Genomic DNA, 20,267 nt, shown 5'->3' with positions numbered 1-20,267 from the left:
GGGGCCTGTCCCAGGCCTCCACCGTCTGCTGTTGGCTCCAGCAGGCCCCTGGCTTGGAAAGCCTCCGTTCCCTCCCCCATAAGGCAGAGAGGATAGAACAGCTGGGAACTCAGCAGGAGCGAGGATTTTGGTGGGCGGTCCATGGAGGGGCCTGGCGCAGAGCCTCCTCTCGGAGATGTGTGCTGTGAGGACACCAGGCCCTTAGCAAGTGATGAGGGTCTGTGGGTGGGGAGAGCACGAGGTAGGGGTGAGTAGGCATCTCCGTGTTTCATCACACCTCCCCGGCTCACTGGGTTCCCGCACACACACAGATGGCTGCGCTCGGCCTTCCTCACAGGTGCAGACCCCAGAGCGGCTCTGTGTCCTTTGAGGACACCTGCGATGGGAGGACTGGAGAGCATACGGTCCTGGGACAGCTCCAAGCCCCCTGCCTGCCCCACAGGCAGCATCCCAGGCTTCAGCTGCTCTGCAGAGCCCACCTCCCACACCCTCCATGCTTCTCAGAGACTCCAGGGCTGGACACCTGCCAGCCCAGTGGGCGCACCCCCTGCCATGGGGGGAGTTCACCCCCATGAGCCACCCCCAGCCAACGAGACACAAAGCAATGGATAAACATGTCTTCTCCTGGTCTGAGGTCTCAGAAGAGCCCCAGGTGGGCACTGCCTGCCCACAACCGTGCCAGGGCAACACGTCCCTGTTCTGACTTTGCCCTTCTGTTCACAGCCCTGCCCAGTCCTCCATCCCGGCTCCCGGGGACCGCTTCCACTCGTGCACCAAGATGGCACTGACGAAGTCTTGGGGTGTTGGGGTGTGATCCTTGCAAGCTCTTGGTACCCTGGAAGGAGGAGTATGAATGGGCAGCCCCCACACTCTGCATCTCCTGCTGTTCTCCTGGGTGGAACCATGAGCCTCTCTCTCCAGGTCTCTCTTCTCCCATCCAGTCAGGACCACACCTACGACTTCAGGCAGGATTCTCACACCTCCTTGGTGCTGAGGCCCTGGGCTGCCCTCTCAGGGAGTATTTCAGGGAGGAAGGCCCTGGTGCTAGGATCTTTGGGAACCTGGGGGCACAGAGCATCTGGCATGGGCATGCTGTGGGATCCAGGCAGCTATGACCACTCACGTCTAATGCCCATGTCTCAGCTGTTCCAAGTTATAGGTCTTTGGGGCACAGGCCCCTATGTCCCTAACCCTGGCCCCAAGCCTGAGAGCAGGGGCCTCTGCTGGCATTGGTCCTCCCCATGTCTCTGTCAGCATCAACTTCTCTCTGATAAGCCCCATTGTGGAGACTCTGGGTGTGCTGAGCCTGGAGCCCCACTGACCGGGGGAGTTCAGGGCTGCAGCCCAATGCCTGTCCGTGCCATGGCCAGAACCCTGCAGCTCCAGGAGGAAGCATCTTAGAAAAATCATGCTCCACCTCCAGGGCTGGGACCCCTTCTTGCTGTCTGCCCCCCACCCGCCCCAACGCCCAGAGCCAGACAGGGACGCACTGGCTCGCCAGACTTGGCCAATAAAAATACAGGTCACCCCATGAAATGAGAATGTCAAATAGTCAATGAATACTTTTTTAGTATGGGGTCACCCGCCCTAGAATAGGGGCCCCCACTGCCCAGCCTCACATTGCCCCAGGGCCGGGGTTTCCTGGGCTCAGGAGAAGCTCTCTCATGGACCGAACTGGGGCCTGGTCAGGAGTTCTCACGAATCAGCTAAAGAAAAAGGTGAGTTTTTAAAAGAATCGAAGGAGCCTTACACATTTTAGCTTTCAGTTCTACAGGGAACCTTCTGGGACCATCTATCCATCCTTCCTCCAAGGCGCCTTCAGGCGGACGCGGGCATTCCAGCGAGGATGGCGCCCCCTGGAGCCGGCTGCTGGACCTGCCGGCTAGGATTCCAGGTCTGGGTTTCCTCCAAGGCGGGATCTGAAGGCACATCCCTGGGGATGGTTCCAATCTCAGCCTTGTCCCGGCCACATCTCACTGACATTAGTTTCCGTGGGCCTTTCCAAGGCAACTTCGTTTTCATCTGCAAAACTCTCTTCATGTTCATTAGATTTTATCATGTTTGAATCCTTTGCTTCAAAGGACAAGAAGAGTCAGAAAATAGATTTGGGAACGGAATTCGTGAGTGTGAGATGCGTCTCCTCACCTTGCAGGTGCAGAGGGGGGCAGGGGCTTCTTGAGGGGATGTGGATCGGGCAGTGGCTGGGAGAACAGCGCAAACAGCCCCGCGATGGCCCAGATGCTCAGGGACAGCTGAGAGAGCTGCTCGAATGTGAACTGGGAGACAGAGGCGGGGCGCTGACTCTCCGTGTGCTCAGCCCATCAGCTCAGTCACCAAACCCTATCCTTGGGGTGCCGGGAGTGCTCCAGGGCCCAGACACTCAGGCATGCTCAAGGGGCCACAGACTGGAGTGCATAGAGCTAAGCAGGAGGGCAGTACCACTCACTAGGGCCGAGGCAATGGGACAGAGTGACTGACGGTGCACTGGGGATGCAGAGGTTCCAGAGGGGCCAAGTTCCTGGGCTCGGGGAGGGGCAGAGAGGAAGGCCCCAGAGTTGAAGCTGTGCACACATTCCAGGGCATCAAAGGTGGGCTGGCCAGAGGGGAGCTGGAGGGCAAGCCTGCAGCCAGGGCTGAGGTTCCCAGGCTGGACCGGCCAAGCCGTGTGGACACCTCCAGAAGCAAACTGAAGCCACAGATGGGAGCTGAGCTGATAGCGGCTGCGGGGAGGGTCAGGGAAGAGGAACATCTGGGAGGCACAGGCAGGGGAGCCCAAGGGTGCGAGGACCTCTGGCATTAGGACTTCATAATGAACAGGGGTCTGGTTGGTGTCAGGATAGCTGTTACCCAAAGCATCCTGCACATCCTTCCAGGAGATCTGCGGTGGGCTGGGGGCTTGCCCTTGGGGCCCTACACCTGGTTGTCCGCTGCCTTGTGTGACCTCCAGGACAGGCCATGCTTGGTGTTCCTGAGTCAGACGGCAGAGGGCGCCCAAGGCCTCCTAACGGGAACCTCTAGCGCGCACACCCTGGGCTCCCCTGGCTTGCTCCTCCGCCACACAACCCCCTGGTTCAGGGGAGCTCAGAGGACAGAGGGCTCCCAAGCCAGTCACCTTGCTTGCTCCCTCGCCTCTCAAACACGGTCTGCAGAGGCCGATGCCACACCCTCTCTCTGCCTGGAGGCCGACATTTGTCCACTCTGTCCACCAAGGCCCATGTTGTGCAAGCAGAACTTCTCATTACAGGCAGGTGGGACCTTTGGAGACCTCCAATGCATCCATGGGCAGAACCCTGTGCAGGGCAGGGGCAGGGGCTGGGGGAGCGGGAGACCGGGGCATCCTACCTCTGGAGACTGGGGGCTGAAATCCCGACTACTGACCAGCTCTGCGGGTAGTTCCGAGGTGCAGTCAGGGTTAAGAACCTCTGCTTTACACAGTGGCTCCCACAGCCTGGCCCTGAACCTGCCTAGCACACTTGGAGACATCCAGCTATGGAGAGTCCCAGGCCCAGCCCCACGCTCTGAGGCAGGACTTGGAGAGGTGGAGCCCAGCCGTCTGCATGCTAACGCATGCCCTTCAGGTGATTCCTACACTGCCCAGGCCAAGAACCTGCCCATGGCTCTAGAGGGCCAGCAGGATGGGCATCTGTCAGAGCTTGTTGGGAATGCAGATTCCCAGGCTCTCCCCCAGCCTGCTGAATCCCTGCATTTAACAGGATCCCTGTGCAAGCTATATGTCATGTGAGGACTGCTGCTCTCGGGATCCCACTGAACCACAGCAATATGCCAGGACTCCGCTGGTTATGCGGAGCCCTGGCGAGTGGCACGGTGGCAGGGCTGCTGGGGGAGGGGGGAAGGCGCCTTTGTCCAGGGGGCAGAGGAGTCGGATCAAAGTGGGATTCTCCAGGTGGGGCCCTCCAGGTGGGTCTCTCCAAGTGGGTCCAGGGAAGGTCTGTGTACAGGCCAGCAAAGGAGAGTAGCTCGAAGGACTCAGGGAGAGAGAAAAGGTGTGGGGGTGGACATGGGGGTAGCCACATGGTTGTGGAAGTCCTGAGTGGTTGACCCAGGACAGCGGGTCAGAACTATTAGTGGTAGTTTTCAAAGTTTCCCCCCTTACATGATAGTGACACATTAGGGAAAATCCGTATATCCAGAAAGAAGAAAAAAAAAACACACCGTAGTTCTACCATTATTGCTCATTACTTGTAGATTTTTTCTAGGTAGTTTTTTTCCCACTAGATTTTATTTATTTATTTGAGAGAGAGAGAGCACAGAGGGAGCGGAAAAGAGCACAGAGGGAGAGGAAGAGATCACAGACGGGAGAGGGAGAAGCAGACTACCCGCTGAGCAGAGAGCCCCACGCGTGATCCCAGGACCCTGGGACCACAACCTGAGCTGAAAGCAGATGCTTAGTCTAGATAGTTTTTTTTTTTTAATTAAGAAAATGGTCACAAAGATACAGTACATGTGATTTTATTTCCTTTTCCCTAACATCATAGGAATGATTGATTGCACATTGTCTTGAGACATGGACTTTCAGTCATGGACAGTGGGCCACTGCCCTCTGGTGCGATGATAGCAGCACGTCTATCCAGCGGGCCCTTACTGCCCTCCACGCGCTGTCCAGCTCTGTGAGGCCACTGCCAAACATGGAGGTCTCAGCCCTCACAGACACTCAGGCCACGTCCTACTCGCCCGCTGACCTTCACGTCCTCAGCCCTCCTACACTGCATCAATTCTGGCTCTACAATAAGCCCCGTGTCCCCCAGCACCCCCAGGGGCCGTGTTGAGCAGAATGCGGGAGCCAGGAGAGAGCCCAGGGGCTGACTTTCAGGATGGAATCGGGAATTGGTCCTCAGGCCTGCCAAGGTCTGTGGGGTTGGTTGGTCGTTCCTAAGTGTCCCAGTGAATGTGGGAAAAGAAAATGATGAGTGCAGAGCTTAAAATTCCCAGCTCAGGGGACAGATAAAGAACCAAACCTTCTGTATTGTGTGGAAGAGGGTCAACTAGCAGGCCCCATTGCCCTCCTGGGGGGCCCTCGGCAGGAGTTTCTGGCAGAGTTCCAGGCACCCTCGTGCATGAGAAGACCTGCTGCCCCCACAGCTCTGTGCAGCATGGTTCATGCTAAACACCCATTTCCTCTTGGGTACCCTGAATCGGCAGCAGGCGGGGGTGCCCCATGCCCAACCTCCGATAAAAACCGTGGGTGCTGCGTCTCTCATGGGCTCCTCTGAAGACAGCACCTCAGAGGTCATCACACCTGTTGGTGGCCTGTGTGACTCCAGGGGGAAGGGCCCCAGAAGCTCACTCCTGGCCCACCGACTTCTCACTTCCTGTGCGTTGCACCGTTTCTCTGTTGTGAATTCCAGCTGGGAGCATAGATTCTGCTGAGTCTGGAGGGCCTTGACCCTAAAAGAATTCATTATTTCTTGCAGGTGCAGAGTCCAGACTTCTGAAAATAAAACCCAAGGGCTAGTTGGGTGAGTGGTTGCTTCAGAAGGCAAGTTGAATTTCTGGTATCTTGAGCCATTTGTTGTGAAGGGTAAGGTATGGTTGGGCAAGAAGGGGTCTCGTCCCTCAGATGGGGATATGTGGGGAGATTCTGAAGAAGGTGGGGACCTGAGACCCTAAATTCTGATGAGCATCTTTTGCCCAGAGAAGTCCCCTTCCTCCCCCCTCTGATGGGTTGGTCCCCCTTCCTGGAGAACCTGCAGTTGCCCCCAAAGTAGTCATCTCGGGGGCTGCTGATTCTCCTCTGGACCCGTCCCAACCCGACTCTGTTTCCAGGTCTGTGATCAGACCCTGAGGCTCAGAAGTGACTTAGAAGGTGAGGCAGGCGGCATATCCCCAGGAGACTCCGCCTGTGACTGCTGGTGTCACCGGAAGCCCAGGAAACGTATTGGGGTGGCTCAGGTGGAGATGATAGGACGTGCCGGCCCGGGGCCCCTCAGCAGAGCCTCTGGATTCACAGGGTGATGAGAAGTGGCTCTAACCACCTGTGTTTGTGCAAAACGTGCCCATGCACGACGCTGAGATGCCAGCCCTTTCAGTCCTGGTCCGGGCAGGTGCCCAAAGGCTTGGGGAGACCAGGTGTGTGTTGTTTGGGTTTGTCGCATAAGACCTCTCCGCCACCCAGCCCACCAGCCAGATGACATGCCGCACAGTACAGCTGTGTGGATTCCATGGGTAGGGACATGCTGTGTGGCTGCTGTATTTGGGCTTAATCAGAGCTGACACACAGAGCCCCTAGGTGTTGCCCATGGCATCCCTGCCGCTGGGACAGCTGCCTTCCTGATGACAGGCTTAATAATCACTGTGCACAAGTAGGGACGCTCTGGTCTGCAGGTGTGCCGTGGGGTCGGATACCCTCACTTCCTGCGTGGCCTCTGCCTGACGGTGTCCTGTCGGCAGGGGTGCTGATCTGTGGCCGCTCATGGCTCCCCAAGACCCCCCACCCCCACCCCAGACAGCTCTGCAACTACCTTATTCCTGTAAGGGGGCATCTCAGCCCCAATGTCAGACTTAAAACGTCTTTCTCTCCCAGTGGAGAGGAAATTGCATTTATTTCCAGCCCTGGTGTTGAGTGCAGTCCTAAAAATCCCAGTCGTGGCCTGTGCAGAGGTGTTTTCCTCCCAGTTTGCTCCCTGGATCAGATTCCTGCGACTGGATGCTCACAATCCTGCTGATCCTGCCGCCAGCAAGGCCACAGAAGCCCTCAGTCCTCCGCCCCGGGGATGAAATATTCAGTTTGGCGGCTCAGGAAGGTGACGTCTGCCTCCATGCCCCCCGCCTTTTATAAAGAGGAGCCTGCGGAGCCGGGAGCAGAGGCCCATCCCAGCGACAGCTGAGCCCCCAGAGTGCGCCACAGCCTCCCGAGGGGCAGACGAGGGGTCCCTGCCTCCCATCCCACAGGTGAAACTGGAACTGCAGTGAAAACTCTGGGAGCTTATCTGTTTGCCAGAGCCGTTTCCCGGGAGTTCCCCAGGCTGGGGGTGGCAGGAAGAGGCTGGGACCCTGATAGGCTTCTGGTCCCACCCCCTGGGTCCCTTCTGCTACAGGTGGACAGGAGCTTCCTCGGCTGGTGGAGGGCTGTGCCTGGGGGAGATGAAAGCCTACTGGGTGCCAGGGGTGGCCCTCTGCCTCCTGCTGGGACCTCTGGTGGGTGAGTGGCGGCTTTGTCCCTCCTGCTGTCTCCCTGGCTGCTTAGGCAGCTGGGGTGCGGGAATGAGAGGGGGTCCTGTCCTGGGGGCTCTCCGGAGTGACAACCCTCGTCTTCTCTGTAGGGGCCAAGCCAGTGCAGGAGGAAGGAGGTATTGTATCACCCCCTTGTTCTTTCTTGTGTGTGTTTGGGTGGGATGGGGTCAGAAGAGTGAGCCGGGAGGGAGCTGGCTTATCCCGAGCAAACGGAGCAGGAGCCCTGGGTCTGCTCAAAGACAAGCTGTGTAAGCAGAGGGACCCGAGGCTCTTTCCTGGGCCCTGCCCCCCAGCCACCTGGGGATGCACACACTCGGAGCCCCTGAGGCTTGGCAGTGTCACCCTCTACCTAGGACTCTCACCCCATGGCTCTTCCCCAGAGTCGGACCACAGTGCAGTGGCGGCTGAACTCTGGGGCTGAAGGCTGTGGTCTCCTCTGCAGTCCCACCAGGACGTCCCCACATTCTCACCATGGTGTTCCTTCCCTGCCCAGCATCTCCAGGACAGGGGCCAGATACCCCCCTCCCCTCCTCCTCTCCCTTCTTCTCCTCTCCCTGAGCTGTCCCCCCAGACCAGGAGTCTCAAGAGGCAGACGCAGGTCATCATCCAGATGACAAGGTTTAGGGATACTTCCACGGAGGACCCAGGGGTGGCCCAGCTCCCAGCTCCCAGCCGGGGGGCCCCTTCACTGCCATGGCACTGCTGGGCACCAACCATCTGCCCTAAGGTATAACGGAAGGGCAGCCTCAGGGCAGGACAGGTGGGGACAGCCCCTGAGGCAGGTGGTGGTGTTTTTCAGACCCCTATGCTGAGCTGCCCGCCATGCCCTACTGGCCTTTCTCCACCTCTGACTTCTGGAACTACGTGCAATACTTCCAGACGCTGGGGGCCTACCCCCAGCTGGAGGATATGGCCCGCACCTTCTTCGCTCACTTCCCCCTGGGTACCACGCTGGGCTTCCATGTCCCCTACCAGCAGGACTGAGTTGCAGCCTGGATCCTTAGCCTCATGGTCAATAAATTCCTGACTTAAGACACTCAAATGCTTCTGGTTTTCTTTCAAGAAACGGCCCCAGTCAGGCCATGTTTCCTTTCCTATTTGACAAACGAACCACAGTTCTCACTCAGGACTCTGCTGTACGTGTCACCCTCTTACCTAAGCTCACAGCCCCTCGGAGCGGGCGCTGCAGGGCCCCTGGAGTGCAGGGGGGAAACTGAGGCAAACAAACACCAGGGCACTGCCTGACTTATTGACAGGGACCCAGATCCAGGCAGCCACACACCAAAGCCCCTGCCCTTGATCATGGAGGCCGACAGCAACTGGACCTCCGCGGCCACCCCTGGGTTGGGGGCCCTGCCTGTCCCCCTTCCCTGCAGTGTGCTCCTGAGGGAGTAGGACACCAGGACAGCAGGAGCCTAGACTTTGAGGAAGGGCCAGGGCCTGGGTGCTCTCTGTCTGTAAGGGGAAGGCCCCTGAAACCTGGACGCCAGCACAGCAGGTCAGGGGCTGCAGGAGGAATGGGGCTATCTGCCCTGGGTGCTCTGGAGGGAGGGAAGGACCGGCAGGACATTTGCACGGTGTCTCTGGGACCATCCTCTGCACTGGGCCCACTGCTCTGCTGTTGGAGCGCCTCCCGCAGGCATACAAGCTTTCAAGCCACAGACCCTGTAGGTCGCCTCCCATGAGGTGAGAAGAAACTGCTCTAATGAGCTAAACCAGCTTTTCTTTTGCAATAAAATAATGAGAAACACTGGGTATTTAAATGTAGATGGGGAGGCAACTCTCCTGGGACAGAGCACAGCTACCCAGACGGGTGCAGAGGGTGCTGGAAGGTGGGAGGTGCCCAGGGCAGCCTCCAGGGGCTGTCCCTCTCACTCCAGCCACGCCTCCTGCCCCAGTTGACATTCTGCAGGGGAGGCCTAGCCAATGGCTTTAGGAAAAACCAATACCTTCTTCATCTCTTTCCCCACCTTGAGCTGGTGTGAACTTAGTTTCTGTAAATTAAGAGATAGCCAGGTGAGAGGATGAGTCTCTCAGTTCTCACTGGGGACAACTGGACTCGACCGAACATACCAGACAAAAGACGCCTTACAGCGGGATTTCCGTGTTGTTTGTTAACGTGCCGGTTCGTGTGTGTGCACGGTCATATTCCCCTCGGGTGACCACACAACCAGTTAGCACGTGCATTAAGGAGCCACGACCCAAGCCCCTCTCCACAGCGGCTCCGGAGTAGCCAAATCCAGGCTCCCTCCGGGGAAGACCACATGGTGCCCGGCGGGACCCTCTCCTCAGTCTCTGGCCTCAGGAGCCCATAGCTGCCGTGGGACGCCCATTTGCATTTGCGTTCCTAAGAGGCCTCACTTCTGTCCTCTTCTCAGAGGAAGAAGTCCCACCAGGAGCCATCCTCAGCTGGCTCCCCACCTACAGAGCTCCCAGCCCCGGGGTCAGGACTCGGATCTGGCTGGCTGCGGCCCTCCCTGCTCAGCCCAGCATCCAACAGGCTTAGTTCTCCTCTATGCACCTCCTCCCAACCCCTCTCCCCATTGCAGGCAGATCTTATGGGGGACCCTCCACTTCCTGCACGGTGCCCTCAGCCCCTTACCCCCAACGTTGTAGCACTGAGCTCCTCACCAGAAGCAAGCATCACCCATGGCCACTGTCTTCTCATTCCTGCCTCAGTGGCTGGGAATGGGCCCCCTCCCCTATTTTGAAATCACTCAGAAGAGAATCCTGTTGGTGCCAAGCTGTTGTGGCTTCTCTGGTTGGACTTGCTCTCCAGACTTCAAGGTGATTTGTGTCACTGTGACACCTGAGGCTCACCCACACTCCAGCCTCTCCTCCCCTCTCCCTGAGCCCTGCACTGCCCACATGGGCCACTGTCCACCGCCAGTCTGGGCTCATTCCTTGTCTCCCTTCCCTGTCCTCCCATCCCTGCTTCACTCGTAGCCAAGCCCCCAGGCCTACCTACTTCCAAAAGTCTAGCTCAAGTATCTCACACTCTCCTTTCCTCACTCCCCTCTCCTTCCTTCCCCCTTCCTCCTATCCTCTTCTCTCATTCACATACTTTTAAAAAGTTATGATAAAATACATATAACATAAAATTTACTACTGTAACTGTTTCTAGGTGGCAGGAACCACATTCACTCTGTCATGCACCCATCACCACCACCCGCCTCTAGAACCTTCCATCTTCCCCAACTGATTCTCTGTCCCCATGAAACACTGACTCCCCATCCCTCCCCAGCCCCCGGCGCCCACCCTTCTGCTATCTGTCTCTGTGACTCTGACAACTGTAGGGGTCTCGTGTCAGCGGAGTCACGCAGGATTTGCGTGACAGCTCATTTCCCTCAGCATAATGTTCTCACGCCTCATTCATGTCGTAGCACCTGCCCTTTTACAGCTGGATAGTATTCCATTTTATGTACCTACAGTACACAGCTCTCTCGTCCGTTCAGCTGTCAAAGAACACGGGGTGCCTCCACCCTTTAGCTCTTGGGAATAGCGGTGCTCTGAACATGGGGTCCAATGCTTCATGAAGACCCCGTTTCCGCTTCCTCTGGGTGTGTACCCAGAATGGCATTGCGGGATCGTAGGGTAGCTCTGTGTTTAATTTTCGAGGCACCCGCATGCTGTTCTCCACGTTCCCACCAGCAGTGTGCAAGTTTCTCTACTTCCCCTCATCCTTTCCAGCACTTGTTATATCCTTGGGGTTTTTAAAATAGCACCTGTTCTAGGGAGTGTGAAGTGGTTTTGACTGCATTTCCCTAACGCTTAGTGGCGCTGAGCACGTTTTCATGGGCTTCTTGGCCATTCGTCTATCTACTCCAAAAAAAGGTGTATTTGAGTCACTTGCCTTGGACTGGGATTTGTTGTGGTTGAGTTTAGGAGTTCTCTCTATATTCTGGAGAGTAACCCTTTACGGAGTGTGTATATACATGTACCCATGTGTGTAATTTGCAAATATTTCTTGTGACTGCGCGGGTTGCCTTTTTACTCCGCGGACCATTCACATTCTCTTCTGTGAGGCAGAGCCGACCTACAATATCATATCAGTTTCCGGTGTGCAACAAGGCGGTTTGACATCTGTCCCTGTGCAAAGCTATTGCAATGTCATCGGCTGTAGTCCCCAGGCTGCACTTTTCATCCCCAGACACTTTATTTTATTTTATTTTATTTATTTTTATTTTAATAAATATGGCTGGAAGTCTGTACCTCCTGATACCCCTCTCCTGTGTGGTCTGCTCCCAACCCCGCTGCGGCGGCAACCACCAGGCTCTTTCCGACTCCGCATATTCTATAAAAGCCATCTCTTGCGCTGCTCTGCGTGCCAGGCCGTTCGGGCCGAGCTGTCTGTGGCCGCGGGTCACCCCGAGTCCCCGCGCAGCTTCCCACGCCCGGCTGGCAGGAGAACGGGAGCCGCGGGGGCCCGCGTGCCAGGGGAACCATAGAGTTGGCTGTCCTCCGGCGTCTAGAGGCGCCACGGCCTGGCGCGCACCGGAAGGGGCGTCAGGCTGGCCGGAAGTGGGCTGGGGATGCGGGAGGCGCGGCGGACAAGATGAAGCCGGCGGTGGACGAGATGTTCCCCGAGGGCGCCGGGCCCTATGTGGACCTGGACGAGGTGAGGAGGCCCGGGGCGGGCGGGGGGCGGCGTCTCGCAGGCCTGTGCTCGGCGGCGGGCTGCGAGCGCGGGCGTGGTCCCCGGCCGGGTCCCGGCAGACGCGGCCTGCGGAGGCGGGGCGGCCGGAGTCCGGGAGCCGGCTGGGGGCGGTGAGTTCGCACGGGGACCCAGGCTTTGGCGCTGGTGCCGGGTGAGCAGGTGTCTCCCTGCTTCGTGGCCGCGGGGTGATGCGGCCGACGCTGGTGTTCTGTGAGCTGGTGACCCCAGCCCCGGGTGTCGTGTCCGCTGCCCGCCGCTGGGCCTCGTTTCTCTCTCGGGAAGCTCAGGGGCAGACCTTGTCTCGGCGCTGGGAGATTTCCGTACGGCGGCGAGAGGCGGGTGGCGGTACTGAGTGCGCAGAAAGCCAGAGGTGCCGGATAGGAGCGCGCCCTCCCGGCTTGGGGCGGCCCAGCGCAGGCTGCCCACGAGGCGATGGTGCAGGGCCTGTTGGTGGTGGCGGACGGAGCAGACTGCAGGAGGGAGGCCTGGAAGGAGTCAGTCCTGAAGGCAGGGCCGGCCCCGCATCTTAACACTGGCCGCGAGGTGCCCGAGCCTGGGGGGAGACGGCCGCTGGAAGAGGTGGCTTGGCGGAGCGTGAAGCGGCCGGTAGCTGCGCCGGGACAGGCGGGCTCTGCACCCCACTGATGAAGCAGGAGATCCCGGCTTCTCCCCGGGTCCTCCGATGGCCTCGTAAGGAATCGCCGGAGGGCACCGTGAGGGGGGTGAAAGGCTTCCGGGCAGGTCGCTCTGGAGACTTTGGGATTGGGTTTGGAGGCGAGTGAGTGGAAGACTGCTCACAGGAGCCTTGAGGAGGGTCCGAATGAAGGCAGCACCTATGGGCGGAAGTAGGGACGGACTGGACATAGTAGCGAGTGGTGGCGGCAGTGCGGCTTGCTATGGTAACAGGAAGGGAGGCAGGTTGAGAAGAGAAGAGAGGAGTCCGAGAATCCTGGGCTTTTTTTCTTGGGTTTGGGTTACTGCGAGCAGCCGTGAAAAGGAACATGGGAGACGCCAGCTACTCCAGAGCCAGGAAAGGTCAGAGCAGGCAGCCTTGGAAGGTCGGGGTCAAGGCAGCAGCAGGGACCTTTGCTCTGACCATCCCTGTGTGACTCTGACAGACACCCCAAATCTGGAACGGGTCAGATTGCCTAGAAATGCTGTAGTTCTCTGAAGAAGCAGGGGGCCATCCAGGGGAGAGAAATCCTCAGCCCAGTTTTGCACACGGTTGGGGCCACTGTGGCAGCGTCTTCTAGGGAATTAGAATGTCTGCTCAAGGTTTACAGAGAAGTGGTGTTCAGGGCAACAGGATTCTGTTTAAAAAGCAGGAGGAATCGGGGAAGGTGAGACCCAAGGAGACCTTCAAAATAATTCCTTGGAATGCCACCTCTCCCACCTGCTTCCTTTGCCTGAAACTAAGATTTGACTCCAACCTGGGAGTCCGCCCAACCTTTCCATTCCTCGCCTTCCTCTGCCATGGAGTGGGGTGGGTCCTGTAAAGCACTGTCCCCATTCTCCCGGAAAACAGCACTGACACCATGTCACCGTTCCCTTTCCCAGGCAGGAGGCAGCACGGGGCTCCTGATGGACTTGGCAGCCAATGAGAAGGCAGTTCATGCAGACTTCTTCAATGGTAAGGAGGCTGGGATTGAGGATTCTAGTTTTAATCTGAATGTTTCTTTTGTGTTATACAATGGAATGCTCTGTGATGTGACTGGGGTCCTGGAACAGGAAAGCCCAGATGTGGGCCATTCTCAGAGCTCAGTGCAGTTTATATAAAATGACAACATGGGCTCCCAGCACTGGCAGCCAGCCCTGTTTCAGGAGACAGTCATGTAAAATGGCTCCCAGTCTGCATTCCAGTAGTTGAACTTGAGCTATAGCCACACCTTTGTTCCCCTTAACCTGTCACAGAGGCCGGTCTGTTGCTTGTGACCCGGGACACAGGTGTAGGAACCTCTCTGGGCTTTCTCACCTCTGCTTTCAGGGGATGGCTGGCTTTTCTTCCTCCTGTGTGTGACTGGATTCTGGTCTCTCGGCTGCCTTCGCAGTGACAGCCAGCTTTCCCTGCCCTTTTCTCTGAAAGCAGGGCTTGGTTTTACTGAAGAGCTTTTGTGCTGCTTCCCAAGAGCATGGATGGTAAGCGGTGGCAAACCGAGTTGTGTGTCCCTGTCCCACAGGCTGAGGGGTATTTCTCTTGCTGTCTCCTGATTTCCTGAGGCCTTATTCCTACAGATTATACTCTTACTAAGGGTTCAAATCATGAGCAGGAGCACAAGACAGGTCTTCTTAGGAGACTGTCATCCTTCTTTCGTCCAAGGTGCCTGCCACTACAGAGAACTGTCACCAGTTGGTGGCAGTTGGGATACTACCAGGCCACATTGGTTTGATGTGCCAAATCTCCCCTGGAGCCTGAGTCCATGTTATTTTATCTGGTATCTTTTCGGCAAGTTGTTGCCTAAAAAGAGAAGCTGGGCTGCCTAATTAGGTGCTTTCTTCTCAGGGAGCCTGGCCGCTCCACTGAAGTGACATCAGGCTGCCAGCAGCCTTGAAGATGGGGACAGCCTTTCTCTAAGGTCTCCAGAGCCACCATGTGAAAGCTGTCATTCACATGGGGTGACCTTGGGGGGCCCTCACCGTAGCAGGGTGGGGTGATGTCATCAGGTTGTGACAGCCCCCTGTGTTCAGGAAGCCACTTGCTGTGAGAAAGCCATGAGCACTTTGGATAGAGTTTCTCCAGAGTGCTTGCTCCTAGAGCAGAGCTTCTGACCTCTGGTCCCCTGGGCACTGGGGTTCAGACCACAAACAAGGCTTGCTCTCTTCACTCACTGTGTTTGATAAAGTAGGGGAGCGTTAGACATGGCAGCCTGCAGGGACAGCCATGATGAGAGCCCTGGCAGAGGTGGGTGGCCTTGTTTCTAGGAGCACATCAGAGGGCAGTGTCTTGGGAGGTGGGAGGCGGTGGGAGGAGTTAGCTGGGGCTAAGGGCTAAGGAGAAAGTACACAGAGCTGTAGGACCACAGGCCAGTCCTGCTGTGGTGGGACCACCCACATCAGTGCTGAGCAGAAGGGGTCAGGACATTGCCTTCCCTGACGGCCTGTGACATCTGGCATATGGAGATGCCACCAGGGCCTTCCACTCACCCTCCTTCCAGCTTCCTGTTTATCCTGCACAGCTTGAACTCGTGGGACTATGAGTAGACCCTCAGTTTTTCTCTCTCCATCGTGAGATCAGGGCATGCTTATGGTAGATGGTTTGGGAAACCCATAGATAAGTAAATAGAAGGGCACAGTGACCCTGAGTGCCACCCATCCCAGTAATTAGCATGCTGTGAGTGTGTAGCCCTTCTTCCTGTGGGAAGGGCTTGGACTGTGTCTCAAGTGTGACCATCAGTCGCACACCCTTAAAGACAGCCATTCCTGCCTGGCCCAGTTCTTCTAGCACCTTCTTCCAGCTGCTCTCTGCATTTTCATGCTTGCTTGGGATCCTTTGCCTGCCAGCCTTCCAGCTGCCTCATCTTCACCTCATCCCCGCCTCCATGCATTTTCTTAAGATGTCACCTAAATAGAAGATTTGCCTCCTACACCACTCTCTCTGTTGGGTGGGATGACCTCTGCTGGATAAAATCGAGTCTGTCATAGGAAAAGTCCTTTATTTGGGTTGTTTACTGCTTTTTCTCTATTTTGAGAATAAATGACTATGTAATTCATTTTGGAGTTATTTTCTCAATTATTAACCTTGCGTGCCCCATTAATACATGGTTTTGTTCGTTTACGTAGATTTCGAAGATCTGTTTGATGATGATGATATCCAGTGAGACGCCGTTCAGTGGTGCATGTGGTCGTGTGTCTTACGAGCTGGTGTGGTGGCGCTCCTCAGAAGACAATTGCAGATGGTCCTAAAGAACTCAATGGACGTTACTTGAAATTAGGAGATGGTTAACCAAGAAAGAGAAGGATGGTTTTAACTATCTGTACGAGCCCGCTGGTCTGAATGTGACCGGCTTCTGTCCTTCAATTAAAAAGTGATGCCATCATTTTCAGGGTAATTTTAATTCTTGGATGTTCGAGCAGATATTACAATCCCTAAAAGCCTCTGCATATGTGTGGGTACCTGTGTGTATTGACATAGTGAGAGAAACACGTTGGTCAGCTTACAGATACACTGTGCTCTTTTTTCCCTGAACACGGGAGTGAGTTACTGTGAGGCTCACAGCCTCCGAAGCGGTGTTCATGTTAGATCAGTAAGCAGTGTGGGGTATGCAGGGCCCCCCTCATGCCAGTCTGTTAAGACCTTATTCTGGTGGGAAGGTGTGTTTGGCCCTTCACCAACCACAGTCGGGCCTGGTGTCCCCTGCCTCAGTCCCGAGCATCTGCGTCCCGAGACCAGAGGCTTGAAGACTCAGGACGACTAAACAGTGACCCTGACAGAGGGGCTGGACCATTCCAAAGGGAATGTAACACGGAGGGGAGAGAATTTGTCTCTCTTCTTGGCCCAGCTCAGCAGCAGATAATGGCTGTAAAAATTAAGGTTCCTAGTTCATGTCGATCTCACAGCAAAGAGTTTCTCTGGCCTGGAAACACCCATGCCATACGAGTACCACAGCCCCAGGCTCTAGAAGTTAGGCCGGGCACCTGCCGATCCCCTGCCTGGGAGATCGAGCCAAACAGCATCACCCTGATGGCCTGAAGATGGATTAAGTCTGAAGCTGGAGGAGACCTCAGCTCTGCTGTGTTCTCGTGAGCAGCATGCGGGTTTCCAGTCTGTCACTTAGACGGGGCCCTGCCCTGAGGCCATGACAGCCAAGGCCCTGAGAGGACTAGTTTGGCAAGCTTCCCTGGGCTGGAGCGAGGGCAGGGTCATGGCCTAGTGTCCCTGCCAAGACGGACAGATGTGCTCTGTGGTGTCAGGACCCCCTCCCCCTGAGGCTGGGCCTGGCCTGGGACTTGGGGCTTCCTGTGTGTCCAAGGCTCAGAGGGTCAGGCTTCCCCGCAGGTGAACTGCACACTGTCTGCGTTCTGAGAGCAGCTTCCTCGGTTTAGCTAAATTTATGAGCAGTTTTTACTGTTTCCTACATGGGGTCCTCAGAACAGGCCCCAAGGGGTCCGTGGGGATCACCAGGTATTGGGGTGAATTCTTCGGTGGTTACCCTGTGGTCCTGATCTGTTGTGGTTTACAACAGTCCCGCGAGGCTTGTGCTGCACTATGTCAGGGCTGACCCTGGCTCAGCCCTACAGTGACCCCTGTGTTACATGTCTGCGAGCTTTGGACCCTGCCCAAACACCTTGCTTATTGGGCCTCTGTTCCTCGTCAACAAACAAGACCCTCGGTCCCTGAGGTGCCCCCGGGTTCTTGGATCTGTGCTCTTTAGCAGGAGGGAGTGACCAAGGTGAAGGAAGAATGATGCACAGGAACTTGATGGCACAGTGGGCCCCACAGTGAGGAGCTGGCATGAGGACCCCGGGGGGCTCTGTTTAGGCCTTAGAATTGTAGACTGGTCTAGTCCAGGCAGTTCTGTGAATGGCAATCCTGTGTGTGTTGCATGTGGTGAGACCTGGTTAAGCATTTGAGCAGTAGACCTCCCTTTGCCTTCATAGAATCTGCAGCTTCCTTGGGACTGTGAGGCGCAGAGACAGAATTTGCGCCTTCCCCTCACCCCCCTCGCTGCGCCTGGGCCAGCCCCGTGAGGGAACGTCGAGGATATCTGGGGTCACAGCAACTTCCACTTATTTTTGTGCCTGTGCTGACTCCTTTGGCAAAACTTGCCATCGTCAGTAATATATTTTTATTGATGGTGACAAAAACACACTTTCTCTTACTTCTCACACCTAATTGCCTTGATCTCGGGGACACGTGCGCCAATCTGCCACATTTAGAAATGCTGTGGAAATGACACCACAGTTGGCCCCAGGCCTGGCTGCCAGCCAGGCCTCTAGATTGGCCGTGAGATGGTGAGGTGCAGCTGGGCCGGAGTGGCTGCTGGCTCCTTGGAGAACTGGCTGAGGGCAAGGAAGACCTCTGGGAGTCAGGAGAGGACTCTTCAGTGAGGATGGGAGGGTCTTCTGCACTCCCGCCCTTGAGAGTGGGAGCAGGGACTTGTTGGCAGGCTGGAAGGGCTGGTGAGTGACGGACAGTGGCCCCAGCTGCCGCCTGGCTTCCTCTGCCATGGGCTTCTCCGGCCAGGGGGAAACGGGGTTCTGATGGTGCTGGCTCTTCCTGTCCCGGTGTCCCCACTCCTGGGAGTTGTGTCCCCAAGAAGGCCTCCCGTTGGTGCACCCACCCTTGGTCCTGCCCCCTGGGACCACTCTAACCCCTGTAGTTAGGGAAGCACCTTTCTGCCAAGGGGAAAGCATCCAAGGGATGGCCAGCGCTCCATGGCTGTGGCGGGGTCCTTGGAGAATATCCTGCTAATGTTAACTGTTTGGGAATCCTTGGGATCCGAAGCTCCTGGTTCTTGGATGTGAGGATGCTAACAAGAGGGAGCCCTTTCTTGACCTTGTGACCAGCCACATGGGGGTGGGGCTTGGGAAGCAACTGGAGAGTAGGATTGGGTCCATGTCTCACACTGTTGCAGGACTGTAGTCAGGGCCTCTGAAGGGACGGTCTCCACTCCCTGTCCTCCGTGTCTCCTGGGCAGGGTCAGCGTTCGCCCCACAACAGCCTTGGCCCTTGGCCTTGTTTGGAGCAGACATACCTGTGGCCTTTGCGAGGACTCCAGATACTGCCAGGAAGAGGGGCAGGCCTCTGAGTGCTCGCACAAACGCCAGACAGCTGGTCTGAGTGCGCTTCCAAAACAAGTCACAGTTTTTAAAAAGCAACATCAGTGATTTTAGAAATCTTACTGTTGTGAATTCTGCCTGGAGCCAGAAAGGGAAAGTGCTGAGGAGAGGTGCTCAGATTAAAAGGCCCCTTGTTTCTCAAGAGGCTGAAGACGGACACTGAGGGGCAGTCACAGAAGCGAGGCCTCAGCCAAGGGCTAAGGCAACTGAACTCCCCTCACTCACTCTGCCTGCTCCCTCCCAGGGCACAGGCTCAAGGGGAAGGAGCAGCTTGCCCATGAGCACCTCGAGGCCTGTCCTTGCTTCCGGCATCCAGCTCAGGTTGGCGTGGAGGTCAGCCGCACGGTGAGGTCTGCAGGCGCCCATTGTATTGTGGGAATCATTGTTACCCCTGACAGGTCAGAAAATGAGCTACTCGTGGATATGACTGATGGTTTTCATCACGTGTCATTTTGGGGAGGGCATGTGATTTCCTGGGAATGGTGAGTGCCCTGCAGTTCAAGATGATCATCCCTTGGGGAGGGGCAGTGACAGGGAAGTCCAGGCTGTCCCGACCTGTGCACTAGATGACTGTGCACAGAGGGACAACTTATAACCAAGCAGTGGCTGCCACATACTAGTTACTCAGTAAATGTGTGTCAAACGTAAATCAGTGGTATTTGATCTCAGGGCTGCACTGGTTTGCATGCCCGCCGGCAGCATATGAGGGTTCCTTGTCCTCTGCGTCCTCGCCAGCACCTATAGTTTCTTGTGCTGTTGATTCTAGCCATCCTGAGAGCCGTGGGGTGGCCTCGTCATGGTTTTGATCTAATTTCCCTGACAGTGATGCAGGGCACTCCACGTGTCTGCTGGCCGTCCGGACGTCCTGGGAGAAACGTCTGTTCGGGTCCTCTGCGCATCCTTGAATCAGATGATTTGGGGGTTTTTTTTGTTGTTGTTGTTGAGTCGTATGAATTCGTTATATATTTTGGACACTGACCCTTTATCAGTTATGTCATGTGTAAATATCTTCTCCCATTCGGGAGGCTGCCCTTTTCATTTTGTTGACAGTTTCTTCCACTGTGCAAAAGCTTCTCATTTTGATGAAGTCCCAATAGTTTATTTTTGCTTTTATTTCTCTTGCTTCAGGAGACACATCTAGAAAGAAGTTGCTATGTCCTATGTTGGAGAAATCCCTGCTTGTCCTCTCCAGTAGGAGTTTATGGTTTCTTGCCTCACACTTGGGCCTTCATCCATTTTGAATTTGTTTTCGCATGTGGTGGGAGAAGGTGGCCCAGTGTCAGTTCTTCTGCACGTGGCTCTCGCGTTCTCCCAGCACCATTTGTTAAGAGACTGTCTTTTCCCATTGTGTATTCTTTCCTGTTTTGTCCCAGATTAGTTGGCCAAGTAAGCAAGGGTTTATTTCTGGGCTCTTTTCAGTTCTATTGATTGATGTGTGTTTTGGTGCCAGTACTGTACTGTTTCGATGACTACAGCTTTTTGTTGTTGTTGTTCAATCTTATTTATCTATTTGAGAGAAAGAGCACAGCAGGAGGAGCAGCAGAGGAAGAGGGAGAAGCAGACTCCCCGCTGGGCAGGGAGCTCCATGCGGCACTTGATCTCAGGACCCTGGGATCATGACCTGAACCGAAGGCAGACACTT

The 20,267-nt window shown here is 56.1% G+C and overlaps 2 protein-coding genes across 2 annotated transcripts; both read left to right on the top strand.

The window, feature by feature from the left end:
* The first annotated feature begins 6,782 nt into the window (after window positions 1–6,782).
* On the top strand, window positions 6,783–8,175 carry OTOS (otospiralin). Its single transcript, XM_046018036.1, has 4 exons — window positions 6,783–6,909; window positions 7,056–7,159; window positions 7,281–7,307; window positions 7,991–8,175. The coding sequence occupies exons 2-4, from the start codon at window positions 7,102–7,104 to the stop codon at window positions 8,173–8,175; spliced, it is 270 nt and encodes an 89-aa protein (XP_045873992.1). The 5' UTR covers window positions 6,783–6,909; window positions 7,056–7,101.
* A 3,524-nt stretch (window positions 8,176–11,699) lies between these two features.
* On the top strand, window positions 11,700–15,882 carry COPS9 (COP9 signalosome subunit 9). Its single transcript, XM_046019357.1, has 3 exons — window positions 11,700–11,809; window positions 13,406–13,478; window positions 15,626–15,882. The coding sequence occupies exons 1-3, from the start codon at window positions 11,747–11,749 to the stop codon at window positions 15,661–15,663; spliced, it is 174 nt and encodes a 57-aa protein (XP_045875313.1). The 5' UTR covers window positions 11,700–11,746; the 3' UTR covers window positions 15,664–15,882.
* Window positions 15,883–20,267: the final 4,385 nt, after the last annotated feature.

This window comes from Meles meles, chromosome 9 (genome assembly GCF_922984935.1).
Source record: "Meles meles chromosome 9, mMelMel3.1 paternal haplotype, whole genome shotgun sequence".
NCBI lineage: Eukaryota > Metazoa > Chordata > Mammalia > Carnivora > Mustelidae > Meles > Meles meles.
Note: the sequence above shows the minus strand (reverse complement) of the source record. Positions and strands in the feature narration are given on the sequence as shown.

Excerpts from the sequence above, each read along its gene's own strand:
- OTOS (XM_046018036.1), top strand. The coding sequence starts at position 7,102 with ATGAAAGCCTACTGGGTGCCAGGGGTGGCCCTCTGCCTCCTGCTGGGA. Across the intron at positions 7,160-7,280 it reads CCTGCTGGGACCTCTGGTGG|GGGCCAAGCCAGTGCAGGAG; the intron begins GTGAGTGGCGGC and ends TCTTCTCTGTAG. Across the intron at positions 7,308-7,990 it reads GCCAGTGCAGGAGGAAGGAG|ACCCCTATGCTGAGCTGCCC; the intron begins GTATTGTATCAC and ends GGTGTTTTTCAG.
- COPS9 (XM_046019357.1), top strand. The coding sequence starts at position 11,747 with ATGAAGCCGGCGGTGGACGAGATGTTCCCCGAGGGCGCCGGGCCCTAT. Across the intron at positions 11,810-13,405 it reads CCTATGTGGACCTGGACGAG|GCAGGAGGCAGCACGGGGCT; the intron begins GTGAGGAGGCCC and ends TCCCTTTCCCAG. Across the intron at positions 13,479-15,625 it reads TCATGCAGACTTCTTCAATG|ATTTCGAAGATCTGTTTGAT; the intron begins GTAAGGAGGCTG and ends TCGTTTACGTAG.